Source organism: Pleurodeles waltl, chromosome 10, assembly GCF_031143425.1.
Source record: "Pleurodeles waltl isolate 20211129_DDA chromosome 10, aPleWal1.hap1.20221129, whole genome shotgun sequence".
NCBI lineage: Eukaryota > Metazoa > Chordata > Amphibia > Caudata > Salamandridae > Pleurodeles > Pleurodeles waltl.
This window is the reverse complement of record NC_090449.1, coordinates 486,663,566-486,682,208: the sequence shown is the minus strand read 5'-3', so window position 1 is coordinate 486,682,208 and position 18,643 is coordinate 486,663,566. Positions and strand designations below refer to the sequence as shown.

The window sequence follows — 18,643 nt, the reverse complement described above, 5'->3', positions numbered from 1 at the left end:
GATGAAGCTTGGCATCCTAGTGGATGTTTGAGGGCTCTCCTGAAACCACTGACTCTTCTCAACCCTGCATGTATATGCGTTGGAACAGTGTACTATTTCTATTTATATGCTTATGCATTGCATCAGCCTGGCTCGACTGATACCCCCAACATTCGACCACTGGCTAGCGCGCTTGCTTGCACTTCACGGGCTGGAATCTTCTCTGTACCCTGTAAAAGCAAGAAGGGAAAACTGATCTGGCTCCTCTGCAAGGCTGGCTTTCCTCCCACCAGGGCCTATAATAATTTGAAAGGGCCAGAATCCTACGTACCTGGTTATGCGTGAGGTTTTAGTGGGCCCTTCTAACCTATATCATCAGGCTATCCACTGTTATTAATAAGCCCCAGGGTGATTATAATATTTGTTGTGTCTTTCCTTTAATGTTATGGTACCCTGCTTGGTGTGCCTGTGTGCGGATTATGAAGTGGATGTTTATGCAACTTATCTTGATTGTTATTTCCTGTATTACATTAATTTTACCTAATGTAATTCTACACACCTCAATTTTCGATAACAGTTCACATGCTTTAATTATTGGATTTGAATAGGGAATTACAGGTTTTTTTTTTTTTCTCCTTTCATTTGTACTGATTCTGTCATTCTACTGAAGTTAGAGTACGGCCTTAAAGTAAAGTGTCACAACTGAATTTGAGTTTGCTGTCTGAATCCACCTCTTAAATATATTTCTTTTAAAACATGAAAACTACAGTTTATGAATTGATGTCCTTTCAATTCTAACTGAACAAGGCAGGAATATCTATGGATAGAGAATATGATAGTATTTATTTCTGAAAGACAGATTTCCTAATTGGAATATGTTTTTCACGCAGCCCAGTACACCGACAGAGGCATCCACAATTTAGGAATAATAAAGATCCCATAACATAGAATGAGACACCCAGCTACTACCACACCACTGTCCTGTATATAGCTGCATGCATCATGCACAGTTTGCCAGCACCAAATTAAATCCATAGGGATATATTTTGCAGAAGTGCGCTTTGTGTTTCAAATCAAGACACACAAACAATGTTTTTGCTCTCAATATATTTATATCAGTCTTAATATAGATTAGTTTACAGGTTCATATTTTCTTCCATGTTGTGTTGCAATTTTACTTTGTACATCCACACATAAGGAAACGTTCTACAACAATCTTCTGTAGTGATTCTTAATATTTTTATATATATATATATATAAATATTTTCACAGGAGCTTCTTAGAGTGTTAAAAAAATGTCAGTGATGAAATGCCCACATAACAAAAGAAAACATTTTCTTGCTCAATACCCACTTTTTTGCCCTTCCTTTTCTATCTAGCACACAGCTGTCTTGAAGATTTGATCTAATCAACACCAGCCACTATTGTCATGGAAGCTGCTTCAAATCAACGCCATGAAGCAGGTCTGGCAATTCTTGTGGGACTTCTACCAATATAATTCATTAAAATATTATCTGTAAGAGCAGGGGATGAATGATAATAAATGCTATGATTACAAAAAATCCTTTTAATTCACTATTTCCACTCTCCTGACTACACTGCTTGTGCTTTCACTTATCAGATGTAATCTCGGATACTACCTAAGGGAAAATATAGAACTTACTAAAGCTGTGGATTGATTCACTCTACCTTAAAATAAAAAAAACAAATTGACATGCCCAGACCTAAAATTGCTAAATGTAGACAGGACACAGAGTGAACCCGATGAAAAGAACTATGCAAGTGAAAGCGAAATAATACAAGACTAGCTCATTTTTTTCACCTAAAGATGCAGCACACCTTAGGGAACAAACAGCTATCTATATTATCAACTTAGAACTAGTTTGTGAGGTACCAAAAAATGACCTCAGGAGATTTACCGATATGACAAAAATAAGGAATGTTCTCATGTATCTGTGTAGTTCGTCACAACACTGACAAGTAGAGCAGGACCGTTATTTAAAATTTATTCTGAACATTTTTCAGGAAGATCGATCATAAGGAGTACAGCAAAGGCAGGCTTTAACACTAAAACTGCACAAAGTCGAAGAAATGATTCTTCTGTAAAATAAATAAAGTGCTTCCAGCACATGAAAACAATGAAAAGGTATAATCTGGTGGCATTTCCTTAAGGCTAAGAAACATTTTCTAAAAATTTAAACATTTATGAAAATAACACATGTACGGCAGTGGCGAATGGTTAGTCTCAAAAGAAAATATGAAGGTACTGTTACCTATGAAAGTTTTTTTAAAGAACTCAAACAGGCTGTACACCCATTTCTTTACATCGAAGATGCTCCAGTGAAGACATCACAAGAACTTACTTTGAAAGATTGTTTCTAGGTAGATGCCAAATTCGCTGTAAAAGTAATTTCTCTGAATATCCTAGGATTGTTCTGTGCCAACAGAGAACTGCAAACATGCATTACTTCCTCAAAGTCAAAAACATGTCAGCACCAATGAGCCATTTTATGTCCATCGATAGAACCCAATTATTATAAATCAACGCCTTGAAGACTTAAGGCTTTCCAGCGTTCTCTACAGGTGCACAGTAGCCTATTCACACTCTATGTGAATCCAGTGTTAGTAAAATGTTTCAGATTAAGCTCACTGAAAAAAGCTTCAAACTAATCTTAGACAAAGAGCAGTATGGGAGTTAGCAGCACCTGCTTTTCTACACTTGCTCACTAAAGTTACCGAACCATCCACAATATCATCATCAGTGGAGAATGTACAGACTGGAAGAAATGCCCAAACCGATGATCAATGCTGCCAATTGTGATGCAGTTTTTAAGACAGTGTCCATTTGGCTAGTGGGCTGTGACCACCACTTCAATTTCACAAAAACCCTTAAAAATAATCCATAAAAGGAAATTACTTTTAGCACAAATGAACACAGGTAGTTTTAACTCTTAATTGCTTTGTAAAACAATGACAACTTACAAATTCCCAAAATTGCTGGAGTCAACTAAAAGAGCCAATCTTATTGCAGTGTAAGAGGGACAATAAATGGGATTCCGCACATAGAACCAATAAAAAACCTATTCAGTACAATTGTATGCTCCTCTCCTTGCTTTAAATTTTTCAGAAAAAAAGACGGATTTCCCTGTAAATGATACTGGAGAGCATACCATCCCATAATACAGATTAACCTAAAAGGACTAGTTGTTAATACTGAATTGACAAATAGTAAATTCCTTCCATTCATAGAACACAGAGTGTTCGCTTTTTCATTCAAAAGCGGATAATACTCCATTTGATTTCAGATGATCAAGTAACATGCTGCAGATTTCATTTTGAATATTACATTTGAAAAACGTTGCTACTGCAACTACAACTTGGCAGTGAGAGCAACTGTTTGGGATGGTGAAGAAACAGAGATAAGACGGAAATTAACGCCACAAGTAAAAAAGAAAAAACAGGAGCTCCGGAAATGAAAGCTCAAACTTATGTCTGGAATTTAAGGAAATTAGTGTAAACAAGGAACACCAGGACTGTCTCTGGTAGCAAGACCTAAAAACACAGATAAAGTAGATTTTGCATGTTTCCTGCAATGTGAAAGGCCTCACTATGAATAAATGGTCCAAGAATCTGTATCATTTGTATTTCTTTAAATTGTTGAAAACTCACAATGATAGGAAACAGACAACCATTACAAGTTGTATGAGCAAAGTACTATTCATCTGTTGAAAAAATAAAAACAAAAAAACCCAAATTACTATGTCCACCAGTGATCACAAGACCGGAAGACTAGAGCTCAAATTTCCACAAGGATATTTCTCTTAATTTCAGAAGCAGTTCAATTAATGACATGCAATTTGTCAGCCATAACAGGAGATGGACAACGAGTGCCTGCTCTTGCATTTTCCGAGTGGGAAAGGAAATAACTTAGTTAGGTCATAAGATCTTTATTCAAATAAATGACAAGGGAAAACGTTGCCTCAAAAATAAACAGCCATTTCGTTTGTTTTCATGGTTAACAATTCCTTTGGCTAACAGCTCGACCAAAAACCAACTTCATATCTAAAATCTAATGTACTGGGCCTAAGAACTAGTATGTACTTAACATTCAGAACTTTTTTGGGGCTATACTTTCGGACCAAGCACACCTCTTCACAAACCAAGATCTCTCCTGTTCTTTAATGCAAAAAACTAAAAAGGGACCAGCCTCAATTCAGTAACCACTGCTTATTCACAATGGATGGTTTCAAGGCAGAACCCTTTCATAACAAGTACGTTCTGTGTGCTCTTGCTGTATCATCAGTCTTTCCTCATTTACCAGAGAGCATGAACCACTAAATGGCGGAGCATACACCGTGCTTCTCACACCGAGTATCATCCTTCCTCGAAGGCATGGCTCATACTCATCCTTTCCAGGAGGTATAAAGATGACCTCACCAGCACAAGCAGTTCAAATCGACTTCAGTAGGAGCAACTGCATTTGAAAGTTCCACCGGTAGTTTCTGCTAAGGAGAACAATCTAGGAGGAATCCTCTCGTTGTTGCCTATATTCTGCAAGCATCCCTGCTCTATTCCAATTGCACATTAACATTAACTTGATGGCACAGAAAGACCGGGTTGTTTGGACTTTTCTACATATTACATACATGCAGGTTAACACACACTCTTCTCCACCTGCTTATGCAGACAAAAGGAAAGACTAAATGTTCTCTACCCATGTAACCCACTGTTTTCAGTACACATTCAGAGCATCATACAGTCTAAAGATGGTTACAGCCATTCTTCTAAAATGTTTCTATTGCATTCAAAGGCTACAGCATTATTTCACAGTTTTACTCCCAAACTTTCTTTGTCTCAGCTTTTGAACAGGGTCTTTAGAATGGACACGTTGGTGGTTTACAAGATGCTGCTTCTGGCTGAAACCTTTCCCACATTCACTACAGCTGAAAGGTTTCTCACCAGTGTGCCTTCTCTGATGCCTTGTCAGATTGGTCTTCTGATTGAAGGTTTTCCCACAATCATTGCACTTGTATGGTCTCTCGCCTGTGTGTTTTCTCTGGTGGATAAGGAGAGAGGAACGCCAATTGAACTTCTTCCCACATTCATTGCAGATCAGCTCCCTTTCTTCACGGGGGACTTTTGGACGAGGGTTACGCTTTCTTTCTAGCCCAATGTCTGCCTCACTTTCAGGACATTCACCCTCTCCAAAGTGGGTTTTTCTATGAGCAAGGAACGGCTGCTTGTGACTAAAATATTCACCACATTCAGAGCAGTAATATCTCCGCTTCCCTATAAAACAGTTTGTGGTGGTGAGGAGGTTGGACCGCTCCTTTAACCTTTCCACCCATTCTGTCCAAGAAATTGGTTTACCACCTTCCTGAGTTTTAGGAGGTATTTTACCATCAACAGTCTCACCATTTTCATTTAGTTTATGTATGGTGTGAAGTCTCTGGTGCTTTAAGAGATTGGGCTTCTGGCTGAAGCTTCGCCCACATAAACTACAAGAATATGGCCTCTCTCCAGTGTGTGTCCTATGGTGTATAATTAAGTTTTGTTTACAAGTAAAACTTTTTCCACAGAGTGTGCAAGGGAATGGTTTTTCACCAGTATGAATTCTTTGGTGAGTTATGAGAGTTTGCTTCTGAGAAAAGCTTTTCCCACACTGCTCACACGGGAAGGACCGATCCTGTGAATGAGTTTCCTGATGTGTTAAAAGATTGGTCTTCCGACGAAAGCACTTCCCACACTCATCACATTTGTACGGTTTCTCTTCAACATGAATTTTTTGGTGAGAAACTAAGTGTTGCTTTTGGATGAAACTTTTATCACACTCTGTACAACTGAATGGCCTCTCCCCCGTGTGATACCGACGATGTCTCAAAAGATTGGGCTTTTGGTTAAATGTTTTTCCACAGTCAGGGCATGAAAATGGCCTCTCACCGGTATGGGTTCTCCGGTGGCCTATCAAAGCTTGCTTTTGAGAAAAATGCTTTCCGCATTCAGGGCACTGATAAGGTTTTTCACCAGTGTGAACCCTCTGGTGGTTGGTTAATGTTGACCACCAATGGAAGCTTTTGCCACAAATGTTACAGATGAACTCTCGCTGACCTGGAAATGCTTTCATTTTTCTATGGAAGAAACCTTTCTTCTCACTTTTTATGTGTTTTCCAAGCAACATACTAAGGTTTTGCTCTGAGCCCACATCTTCCCCGCCTTCGATTTTCAAATACAATGCTTCTGCAGCATGATTTCTTTGGTGCTTTATGAGACTTGCCTTTTGCTTGAAGCTTTTACCACACTCCGTACAAGGGAAAGGCCTTTCTCCTGTGTGAGTTCTCAGATGTGTCCTCAAATGTGGCTGCTGGATAAAACTTTTCCCACATATCGTGCAAGAGAATGGCCTCTCACCTGTATGGATCCTTTGATGAGTTATAAGAGTTTGTTTGTGGTGGAAAACTTTGTGGCATTCAGTGCATGGGTAGTCCTGTTTAACCGGAGGGGCTCTTGGTCTCCTGTTAACCCTTTTCTGCTGGCATTTAATCCAGGCAAATGGTTTTACATCCTCCCCTTCGGCCACCTCCTCCTTCACACATGTACCACAAACACACACTCTTTCCCCCGTATGGATTCTGTGATGCTTTTTCAGGCTTGCTTTTTGACTGAAACTTTTCCCACATTCGTTACAAGTATAAGGCTTCTCTCCAGTGTGCCTTTTTCGATGTGTGATGAGATTTGGCCGCCACCTAAAACATTTCCCACATTCGAGGCAGGCATAGGGCTTCTCTCCTGTGTGAATTCTCTGATGAGAAATTAGAGTTTGCTTCTGGGTAAAGTTCTTCCCACAATCAGTACACCCAAAACGCCTTCCTCCAGTGATAGGCTCCTTAAACACAATGAAGTTACCTAAAATCTCACTGCGCCTGCAAGGCTTTTCACCAGTATGAATTTTCTGATGGGACACAAGATGCTGCTTTTGAATGAAGGATTTTCTGCATTCAGTACAGTGATAAGGTCTCTCTCCGGTGTGGTTTTTCCTATGTCTCAAAAGGTTAGGCTTCTGATTAAAGCTTTTTCCACAATCTGGACACCTATAAGGTCTCTCTCCAGTGTGGATTCTCTGGTGACTTGTTAAAGCAGACCACCAGCGAAAACTTTTTCCACAGACATTGCATATGAACTGTCTCTCTCCTGAGCGGGACCGTGGATTTCGGCGGACAGCAGAAAAGAGATAGGATCTCTCCCTAGTATGATTTATCTGGTGCTTTACAAGGTTGGACTTCTGTGTGAAACTTTTACCACATTCAGAACATGAAAAAGGCCTCTCTCCAGTGTGAACTCTTCTGTGTGTCTGCAGATGCTGCTTCTGAATAAACTTTTTCCCACACTCCACGCACTGAAATGGCCTCTCGCCTGTGTGAATCCGGAGATGGTTTATAAGAATCTGTTTGTTGCTGAAGACTTTCACACATTCAGTACAATTGTAGGTCTTTTTCTCTTTTGGAGGGCAGAGCCCATGCTCACCACGCATTCGCTTGATTTTTTCTTTACCTTCTGCGGTGTGTGTCCTTTGATGGGTTCTAAGATTTGCCTTCTGGCTGAACCTTTTACCACACTCTGTGCATCCATAGGGTTTCTCACCAGTGTGAGTTCGGGTGTGCGTGATGAGATTCTGCTTGCAACTAAAGCTTTTCCCACATACTGTACATATGTAGGGCTTCTCTCCTGTGTGAAGCCTCTGATGGGTGATAAGATTGGGTTGCTGCCGAAAACATTTTCCACATTCCTTACATTTATATGGTTTCTCTCCTGTGTGGATTCTCTGATGGGTTTGGAGAGAGTGCTTCTGCCGGAAGTGTTTCCCACAGTCAGTGCAAACAAACTGACCAGGCATGTCCCGCTGATGGTGTTGTAAGATTGCATTTGTGATTTCACGAAAACTGCTATCCAAATCAGTCAATTCCTCAAACTGGAATCTCAAGTTTCCTTTTACGGGATCAGGGACAGTCTGATGGTTAATTTTCTGCATGTCCTGGTTTGCTGCAGGATAACAATTTTCTGGAAGTTCTTGCAATGATTTTAGCAGGTCTTCCCGCTGAAGACCGCAACCTTCACTTTGTTCTGTCCTCACATCATATTCTTGTGACACTTTACCTGCGAAATCAAAAATAAAAATACAACATTTTACTTGTGTAATCAACAGAGAAAAATTAACATTGTGTATACAACTGCAAACTGTAATGAAGATTAAAACAAATGAACAAGCGGGTATGTGCGATCTGGAGTCTGGCTGAGCAGAGGTGTGTGGTAAGTCTGTAGAAACTGATGTGAGTGATGAGGTATGTGGGGCCCAAGTTATGTAAGACTTTGAATGTATGAGCGAGGAGTTTGAAAATTGCTCGTTTTTGTGGATAGGGAGCCAGTAGTGCTCCTTGAGATGAGGGGTTGCTTATATACTGGGAGGTTTAGGGTGAGCCTCAGCACCCAGTTCTGTATGGTCTGGAGTGGTCTGGTCAGTTTAAAGTTGATTTCGGCATACTGTGCATTTCTGTAGTCCAGTTTGCTGGTTCTGAGGGCCTGACTGATGGTTCTGCGGGTGCTAGGGGGAGCTATTTAAAATTCTTCTTTAGTATCTTTAGTGTGATGAAGCAGGTGGCAGCAACTGCATTATATTGGCCTTTCATGGCGAGTTGGTTGCACAGTCTCCCAGCAAAGTGTTTCTGCTGAAGAGAACAACTTCTGTTTTGTCCATGTTCAGCTTGAATTACTTGATTTTTATCCATTCAGGAACTATGGCCAGGCAGGCAAAGAAACTGGTCCGGGTGTTAGGGGCATGGTAGGAGAGGAAGTGTGTTGGGCATCGGTGTATGAAAAGATGTTATTTCCAGGGGTGCAGACAATGCTAGCAAAGGTTTCTTCTGTGGCAATGACAGGCCAGTTTGCCAGAGTGGTTCAGTCGGTGTTGGTTGAGACAGGAACGAGAGCTTGAGGAGAGGGGATTGAGGCAGAGGGCCCCCGGTGGTGATGGAAGTTTTCACAGATGCTGGTGATCCTGTAGCTGAATAAAAGGCACCGCTTTGTGCAGAGGACCTTGGAAGGCGTGATGCTCGTGGCATCACAAAATTGTTCACAAAAGGCAAACATTTCTTATGTGCTCTAGGTGTATGGGTGCTGCCTTTTATATGGTCTGTGGGTGTGGAGCATTTGGTGACCCAGATGTGCTGGTGGTAGTGTTTGTGGGTGGACTTGTAGGTGTCCTGGTTCTCATCATCCTGGCTTACTCTCCATCTATGCTCGAGTTGTCGAGTGGAGTTTGCCCATCTTGAGCTCTTCCATGTATATGGGTAACAGTATTCAAGCAGATGTAAACTGTGTGGTAGATGGCGGAAAACCCCTACGTAATGCATTAGGAACCAGGCATTTAAAGAAATTGGGTAGTCATCTAAAGACCTAGTCACACGTTGGGCACAGTTTTACACTTTTACATTACAACACACGAAAAGTATGAACGTATTTCCAATATTTTGCATGGACTTTTTCCTAAACAGCATACAATGTGTAAACATCCTGAAGCAAAAGACTGAGATTCTGGAAAGCCTTTTTGTCAAAAATTTGGTATCAGAGATATCTAGAGTTAAGTGACAGTACAGCAATTTAGCATAACTAAGCACAATCCAGGGTGTGGGAGATTGTAAATAAAAACAGCTGTGGGTGCTACTTTGATATGCACATTGTGGAGACTGAGGAAGCTGCAATGTACTGCATATAGGATGGTGCTGCAGCTGTCAAAACGGACCCAGTTGCTGGGTGCACCTAGAGGGCTACTGGTAATGTTAACGCAGATTTTGCTGCACTGCTGTCTATGCTGCAACTACAGTGACCATTACCAGGATGCACAATGACTGGAACTTGGTGGGCTACAGCACTGACAATTAGAATGTTTTGAGGGGATTAGGTCTTTTTATCTGTGTTTACTCCTACTACTGTGGTAGTGTAGTTACTGTGGCGAGAAACTTGGTGAATTTTTGTATCCCTTCCTGGGGAGAAAATGCCAAATGAAAGACCATGCCAGAAACCCACCTTTCTCGTGAAGGGAAGAAAAATAGAAGAGAGCAAGGAGGTCCCAAAAGCAGGGAAGGAGGAAACATGTGCACGACTTGGCTATCACATTTACCTGCCAAAGCGGAAATGCAGCAAACAGTAAGGACCAATATGGTTCCAAGGACTTTTAAAACCCCTGTCCAAGAGAAAAACGTAAGGCAAAAACGGGGTACAGGAATGGAAAGTGAGGGACAACGCCTGGTCTGTTAATTAAGGAGTAAAAAGCTCAATTCCAGAAACTGGTATCTTCAAGCGCTCTCCAAATAGACGATGGACCCTAGGAGAGTAGTCTTACCATGTTCAAGGGTTATAAAAAACATAAAATAAAAATACAAAAAACACAAAAGTCGAGAGGCGAGCAGAAAGTCGGTTGAGATTAAAAAAGAATGTAGACTTTACTAGTGGAGTTCACTTCCCTCACAGGACAAACCCTGGAATGGAGAATGCTAGACAGATTGTTCTGAGGAAGAGAGAATTGGATAAATCGCCAGACTCTCCATCAACAGTAAGGCTTCCTCCAGGACATGGTAGTAGGTTTGGAATTCCAATACAGAGCGATCAAGAATAATACAATTAACATCCAATCAGTGCCTTTCAATATATACAGAAGCATTCTTAGGCTACATATAGGAGAGGTGTGGCAGCTAAGATAGGACAACACAGAAAAACATAGGGTTCTAAAATCTTCAGGGGCTGGAATAAGGCAAGCTCAAGGTTTTAACCACAAGTGCAAAATGTATATAATCATCCTGCAGATTCCTCACATTAGAAATAAACCTAGGGATCAGACAAGTCCCAAACAAATTTCTATCCCTCAGTAATGACATTCTGGCGCCGTTAGTTAGCGCCACTAGTCTCCAGTTTAACTTCACCTTTGGATGTGACATCACAGGAGAATATTAGACGCAAACTAGTGTCAGTTCCTGATATTTCTCCCCTGCGCCTGAACGAGGTGTGCAGAAAGGATATGGTAAACAGATGTCCCAGATTTTCCAGGAAGATCCTGGGTTTCGAGCTGTGTCCCAGCGTAAAACACTGCCCTCCAAATAAAATACGTCCTGGTTTTTGGTTAACGGCTTAGGTGAGGATGTTCAGTAATGTAAACAGCATATGCTCATGGTCCCTTTTACTAAAGAAGCTGCAGTGCCACAATACTCACAAAAAGGGGCTGTGGCAGGAAGGGAAATCCTTTAAAAAGAAATATCTTCTCTCTGGATTTCTCTTCTGATTTTTACAATGCACCAGCAATATCATCAAGCCAGCCCACCGAAGCCAGATACACTTCTTCATAGTCTGCCACCAGCGTAACCTGCAACACTGCTGACAGCATGCAGCAGGATCTAGCTACAAGTGATGGGTTTCTCGCTACCATATCCTTGCAAGGAGGCATGGAGTGGAGTCTGCATTTGTTTGGTCAGCTGTGACACGTCCCCCGGTCTGCCTACTAGCTCTTCAGCTGTCAGGACTCAGCCTTTGTTTCCCTGCCAGTGAGGGGTATTACTATATTTTTAGGAAGGGGACACCTCTCCTCCATTTAGTCTCAAAAGTTTCCACCCGAAAATTGGTCTTTCATTATGGAGTGTGACTCTCAGATCTACTGAAATCTGCCTCTCTACCAAAAGGTGCTTCTGCCAGCCAGGATTCACCATTAGCCATCACTTTAAACGCAGCATTTACAAGTCTTGAGAAGCCTCACATTAAAGCAATTTGGGCAAATACTCCGAGTTACCAAGTTTTCTCTTTGCTCGAGTGCCACGTTTCTCCTGACCATTGATTTATACTTTGTTATACTGGAAAAGCTAAGGTCTAGCTTGTGATACATAGTTTGTGGTAACCGACACGGAGGATTAATCATTTCCTGGAATAAAGTAGTCAGACATAAGAACACACTAATTAACTTAAACCTCATAGTAAACCAGTATACACAAATATTGTCATATTTGTCACATCTTAAAAACAAGTAAGTGTACTTCTTTCATGGATTGCAGCCTAGTGTTGGATACATATGTGTGGCAAATGTCTTTACACTCGAGCTCCTGAGGTATCCTGTAAAACTGTTCTTTTGTTTCAGCAAAGACCCACTAGAAAAACATCAATCGATGACCGAGTCTACTCAAGCATCAGTAGGGCAAAAAGCAGACACAGCTGAGCAGCAATAAAACAAAAGCATTTCTAATTATCCTGGGACCTAATATTGTTTCTGCAAAAATCACCATTTCTGCTTGGAGAATGGTTATGCTGTAGGAGCCTGTTTAGCACGCTCACTTTCTACATACTTCGTGCTGGGGGGATGCACATGTCTTAACTTTCTGATGTCTTGTCAGAATGCATGATTTTGGGAAACGGCTCCCAACACTATGGGGGTAACAGTTCCATTGTTTCTCTTCGGGAAACGTCCATAACGAGTGGTTAAGGCAGAGAAAAAGGGAGAGTGCACCGGGAGAGGACGCGGTCAGGTAAGTGGGGCTGGGGCTGGGTTGTGGGGAGTTGGGCCTTTTTTTTTTTTTTTTTTTAAGAGGCGGGGTGGGGTAGTTATATTTTTTAGGGTGGGTGGGGAGGATCAGGGTAGTTATGTTTTTTTGTGGTAGAAGTGTTTTTAGGACAGGTGGTGGGGGTTTGTGGTACTTGTGTTTTTAGGGTGCGTTAGGGGGTAGTTATGTTTTTAGGGCAGGTGGGGGTGCTGTGTAGCCATTTTAGTTATAGCTCCATGCACGTTATTTTAACACACTAGGCCGCTGTGCACTTTAACCTAGATATATTTTATTCAACATCCTTTTATTATTATTACAATAAACGGAAAATAAAACAAGACCGTAAAAATGGTTATCTAACTGTTTTTGCATAGGCCAGCACTCTGAGCAAGAATGTCTTGTTCGAGAACACTCTGTGCTTCTTCCAAGGCTACAGCACGGTACATTGCCGGTGAACGTGGTAGAAGTTTAGTCTCTAACATTCGTAGAAAATACACCTCCTTACGTAAGAACATTTTCTCAGAATATCAGCTGTGTTGTTATAAAAACACTTCCTTGTCCCTTACACGTTAGAGGGAGATTCCAGCCAGAGAACCACGACTGTATGCTGATTGCTGAAATGCTTCGCTACAGATGCTAACGCAGACTACAGGCCTTTGCTCAGGTATGGAGGTTGATGTCTTCCCAGGGGAACCTGAAGGGCAGAATTAGAGCTTAACTTTGCTCTATCTTAGCCTAGGCAGGAGCTAGTACAGTGACAATATGATAGCATTATTCTTATGTTTCACTCTGCTAGTCACAGTTTTAATACTGTCATGTTGTGTCATCCTGCTTGTTGCAGCTCATGCTTTGCTATCTAAAATGCAGTCCTTTTAGAAAACCTATTATTGAAACATATACTGCTTCTCTTTGTCATTTATATGTGAGACTGAATTGTAAATGAGAGAACCGGATGAGACCTGAGTGACCATGACTTCCCTGAGAAGCCAAGTAGGTCATGCGCTCGGCTGCCCAGTCATCCCTACCCTTGGGTGGAGATGAGGCACTGCTAGTAAGCCGGAGCAAAACCTGGATTGGAGCGACAGGTGTCACTCGCAGTGGGTTCGACAGTCTCCCACGCCACGGGCAATTCTGTCGCTCAAAATCCAGTAGTTTCATTAGAAAAATGAGAGCCTACGTGACAGGGGGTCGGGGTAGTTGTGTTAGTTGTGTTTTAGGGTGGTGTCAGGTAGTTATGTTTTTGGGGCGGGTGGTGCCTTTTTTAGGGTAGGTGGTGGGGGATTGGGGTAGTTATGTTTTTAGGGCAAGTGGAGTGGTCAGGGTAGAAGTGTTTTTAGGGAGGGTGGGAGGTGGGGTAGAAGTGGTTTTAGGGGTGGTGGGGTAATAGTGTTTTCAGGGCGGGTGGGGTGGGGTTTTAGTGTTTTTTGTTTTAGCATGCCTACTAAAGGCATACATGGTAAGGCATGCATGGTTCTCGCATTAGTTGGTCCATCATACATTATTTCTCTTCATTTGCAACAAGGAGAAAAGCAGTTAGCCTCACTGCAATTAGTAATTTAAGGGAATGTTTCAACTTTCAATGCAAAAAGATTCTGTGTTGTGCAAAGCATAGAATTTACTTAAGACTGCTCCATAACATAGCTCTTCATTAAGATCAGCCAAATCCCAATAGTTTGGTGGTCCAAGAAGCCAGTCCAGATTCAGGTCATGTGACTTTCTTGTGGAAGAAGTTGTTCAGTATAGTATTTTCAAAATATTCTGAATTTCATGATGCAGAGTTCCTCAAGTATCGAAAAACAAACTAAAATGCCTAGAAACTCTGGTCAGCCAGGTAACATGAACACATGATAGCATATTGTTGCCTCTGTGATGCACTTATAGCTTGATGTTCCTGCTCCAATTTCATCTACTTTTTGCTCTTCAACTCTTCCATGTCTCATTTCTTTTAGCCAGGGCCTGCAGTTCAATAGTACTCTGTAGGAAACTGGGCTTCCTATTTTTTTCTCTGACAGTGCACTGAGGCCCACTAAAACAGACTTCAATGCCAGTACTCTTTCCTTAAAACAAAGTATGTCTAACTGTTCCACAACTGGCACAGGACTTTGGCACCTCTGTAAGTGCCTAGTAAATGGTACTCATGGTACCTAAGGCACGGGTACTAAAGAGGGTCCCTAAAGGCTGCAGCATAACTTATGCCACCCTAAGGGACCCACACACAAATTGCACACAGGCTGCCATCGCAGAATGTGTGTCAGTGTGCAAGCCCCAAGTTAAAACATGACATGGCACACACATTGTGTGCCATGACAAAGTCACTACATGCATTATGTGCAAGTCACTTCTACAGCGGGCCTTAACAGTCGAAAGGCAGGGAGCATCATAGCGCATCTGAGGGCATTTCTGCGTAAGCAGATATGCTCCTGTATGTCTACTTCTCTTCCTAGACATTGCAAGTGACCAGGCAGCCATCTTAAAGCAGCACGAGTGACCCAGCTAAATGATGGCTACACAGAAACTATGGTGTTTGGCATTGAACTCTTCATCTTAATAAATCCATATTGATGCCAGCATTAGATGTATTATGACATGCCCCCAGAGGGCACCTAAGAGGTGCCCCCTGAAACCTACTAGTTCTCTAGTGTGATGGCTGTCTAGTTTCCACCAGCCTGCCACCACAGATAAGTTTCTGACACCCCGGATGTGAGGACCTCTGCTCTCAGAGGATAGAAATAATGCCTGCTCCGGCAGGAGACGTCACTTCCGCCAACAGGATGGGTAGAAAATCTGCAAACCAAGGCCAGGGACTTCAATGTCCCTGCTGCCTTTAGTATGCAAGCCCCACAGCTTCCCCCAGACCTGGGACAGGCAACCTCCTGCCCTGAGGCCCATTTGGCACCAGGACAGGCAGGAAAGTTTGCTATGCAGGAGTCGTGTTGCACTGCCAGTCTGGTCACATCTTAGGGTGGCCAGCCTTAAGTGAACACGAATCTAGGAATCTCAACAATTCAGTGTGGCGAAATTGGGAACTCGGGGGCAGGGTGATGCCCACTCCCCACAGGAAGTGGTCTTCTAGCAGATGTATTGAACCCAGAGGTAAGTAGTCCATAGGCTACTGCCCTTCGCTCTCCTTAACACCCTTAAACTAAGTATTTAGGCGAACCACTGATAGCAGGACCTCAGATCCAGCCGATGGGAAAGAAGACAACGCAAAATCAAGAACAGAAGACCAGCAACTGACTTGGCGCCAACCCGGCCGGCCGGCTATCTTCGACAATTGTACCAAAGACAACTCATCCTGCAGCTTCCTGTGCCTCCAAAAGCCTGGGTGGACTGCCAGCCTTCACTCAAGGCCCAGAGACTCCATTGGATTAGTGGAGCTGCTCCCCTTCATCCTGCAGGCACCTCAGAAGAGCTGCAAGGACTCTGGACTGCCAAAAACCCAATGTCGGAAAGCACCACTGCACCCGTGCCCCCTAACCCTAGTTAAAGTGGGCCAACCGTGCCAACGTGGTCCTCAGATCCTCCAGATCCAAATCTTACTTTTGGTTGGCCAACTGTGAACTTCCAGATGCCACTTGCAGCCTCTTTGTGCAAGTCCACAGTGACAAAAACCTGACGCCTCAAGACACTTCTGCACTCCGCAACCCTGGCCTGAGAAGAAGACGAGGACCAAAGGTGTCCCTATGTCCCCGAGCATTGTGAGGCCTAAACCCCCGTATTGGTTTAGCTGGACTGGGCACCCAGTTCCTCCTTGCAGCCTCTTTCTGACCGGACTGATCTATAATTAGCCATAACACACCTTTGCACTTTGAAGCGCCCCACAGCCCCTCAAATTAACCTGTTGGTGTAGCCATGGGCCTTGTCCTGGACTTTAGGTAAGTCTTTGCCAAGTCCTGAAGGCAGAATCTGTTTCTTTCCCACAGGAAAGCATTAGGGCACCCAATGCTGAAAAGCACATCTGCACGAGGACGCCCCAGTGCCTCCCGAAGTGACCTGTTGGTGCCCCATATGTACCTTAGTAGCTACTTACAGGACCAATCTTCTTGAGTTAAGCGCCAAATGCAGTATATGTTCCCCCAAGGATAACATTACCGCCCTAGAAATTGCATTGCCAACGTTTGAAATGTATAAAAATTCATATCTCGAAAAAAGTGCTTGCCTGATTCTGACGATCTTTGTATCTAAATTCATATAAAAATAAGTGTTATTTTTATGAACTGGTGTTGGGGTTCTTTACTGAGTGTGTGTCTCGCTTACTGGCTCAGTGTGTTCAATAAATGCTTAACACTGTCCTCTAATAAGCCTAAATGCTCGCCTATGCTACCACAAAAGAGAGCTTTTAGGGTTATTAATTTAACCCCTGTCAGACAATAAGGGTCGCCCTGGCTTATCTACATAGTGTCCCCTTAAACAGGTGGTACACTACATAGACAGCCAGCTTCCTACATACTACAAATATAGTTACAGTGCTAAACATGTTCTAGAATTGATTGCCCTTCAGTGGATTCTTTGCATTCTCTTTAGAACATGAATTGTAGGTCTTTCCTTATGCAGATGTTCTTATTCCCCTCCAGAGTTGCACTATACCTAAAATATGGAAAAACAAATGAAACCTAAAACGCGCATCTATTAGATAAAGAGTTTTTGCTAATGCTCCAGCTATAGCCCCGCATTAGACTCTCCTATATTCCACCAAGAAAGCAGGTTGTCCTACTCGTGAGGTACCCATGCAATTGAAGAAAGGAGCCACAGAAAATCCTTTAGCCCTGACTGCATGCTTAAGCCACTTCTCAGTAGAATAGAATTGCTAGTATCTTAGTCATTACATTTACACTGGGTTGTCACTTTTCTCAGGATGAACTGCTAGCCATTTGTTTACATTCTGGTATTCAGGAAGAGGCGAGATGCAGCTGGTGAAAAGAATGTAGGTAAAATCATTGTCATTTTAAAGAAATTGGTGTATTAGTTGGTGTGGGGGAGGGTGAGAACACCTCTCAGGTAATAACCACAACCCTTATCAGGATGAACCACTCAAGTCACTAAATTAAACAGTGCTCAATCCCCGGTAGCTATGGCATATCGCACACAGGCTTAACTAAGGGGTGATGTGCACTGTATTTATGCGGTAACAAAAAATACAATAAAATCAAAGCTTCACTGCTTCGCTGACGGTCTGACGTTGCGGACGCTGCCTACGCTGGTGCCGGGTGGCTCGCGGCTCTCCAGGTCCCCGCGGCGAGTGGTGGCAGATTGCGGACTGCGGTTCACGGGCGCAGGGCAGCGCAGATCCTGCCACTGAGTGTGCCGCCTTCCCACCTGCGGGGTTGGAGGTGATGGTGGCGTGGTGAGATGATCCTGCTGCTGCTGGCCCCTGTTCTGGTCCCTGTTGTTGGTTTGAGAGGGGGGGCCGGGCTGCTCCTTGCTGCCTCCTTGTTCCTGTTCTGGCTGTTGCCACTTCCTGGTGGTCTGGTTGCCTGGTTGCCTGCATGCGCGGCTACCGCCTGGCCAGCGTGGCCCATGAGCCTCGTGTGGCACAAGGCGAGGCATATCCTGAGCGACATGAGGAGGAGAGGAGTGGTGATGACAGACGGCAGTATACGCAAGTAAGCAACTTGATAAATTTGCTTGATTAACTATAGACAATTGAGCTGCGGAATGAGCGCCTGCTAAGGGGAGAAAGAATGGAGACAGGAGAGGAGAGGAGCAGATGCCAGAGGAATAGCTATACCTCGTATATTTCCGTAAAAACAAAACTGCTGAAACTGTTTTAGACAGCAAGAGCCCAACAACAAAAAAGTCATTCTCAAAGATCTAGCAAGGAACTAAGGTGAAGTCACACACTCCTAAGATGTTCAGAACAAGGAGAAAAACAAAGAGAGCTAAGGAGGCCAATGAAGGACTAGCTCCCCCAACGAAATTCCAATGTTCAAAGCAGGAGCTCGACCGTCCGCAAGATCACAGGCTAGATCAGGATCCCAGAACCTCACAGCCAACCCAAGGGCAAGTAGAGGCCGCGGCTTGGTGGACTCAAACCAGAAGCCCCGGTGATGAAAGTGAATCAGTAGAGAAGACGGGTGGGGTGCCCGATTTGGAAC

The 18,643-nt window shown here is 43.1% G+C and overlaps 1 protein-coding gene across 7 annotated transcripts in view; it reads right to left on the bottom strand.

Moving 5' to 3' along the window:
• Positions 1-1,071: 1,071 nt before the first annotated feature.
• LOC138261641 (zinc finger protein 585A-like) overlaps positions 1,072-18,643 on the bottom strand; it is a 311,686-nt gene continuing 294,114 nt past the window's right edge. For all 7 annotated transcript variants that reach the window (XM_069210789.1, XM_069210786.1, XM_069210790.1 and 4 more), the window contains one exon: positions 1,072-8,130. In XM_069210789.1, coding sequence (XP_069066890.1) covers positions 4,799-8,130 — 3,332 coding nt within the window. In that variant the 3' untranslated portion in view covers positions 1,072-4,798. The remainder of the gene's footprint in view (positions 8,131-18,643) is intronic.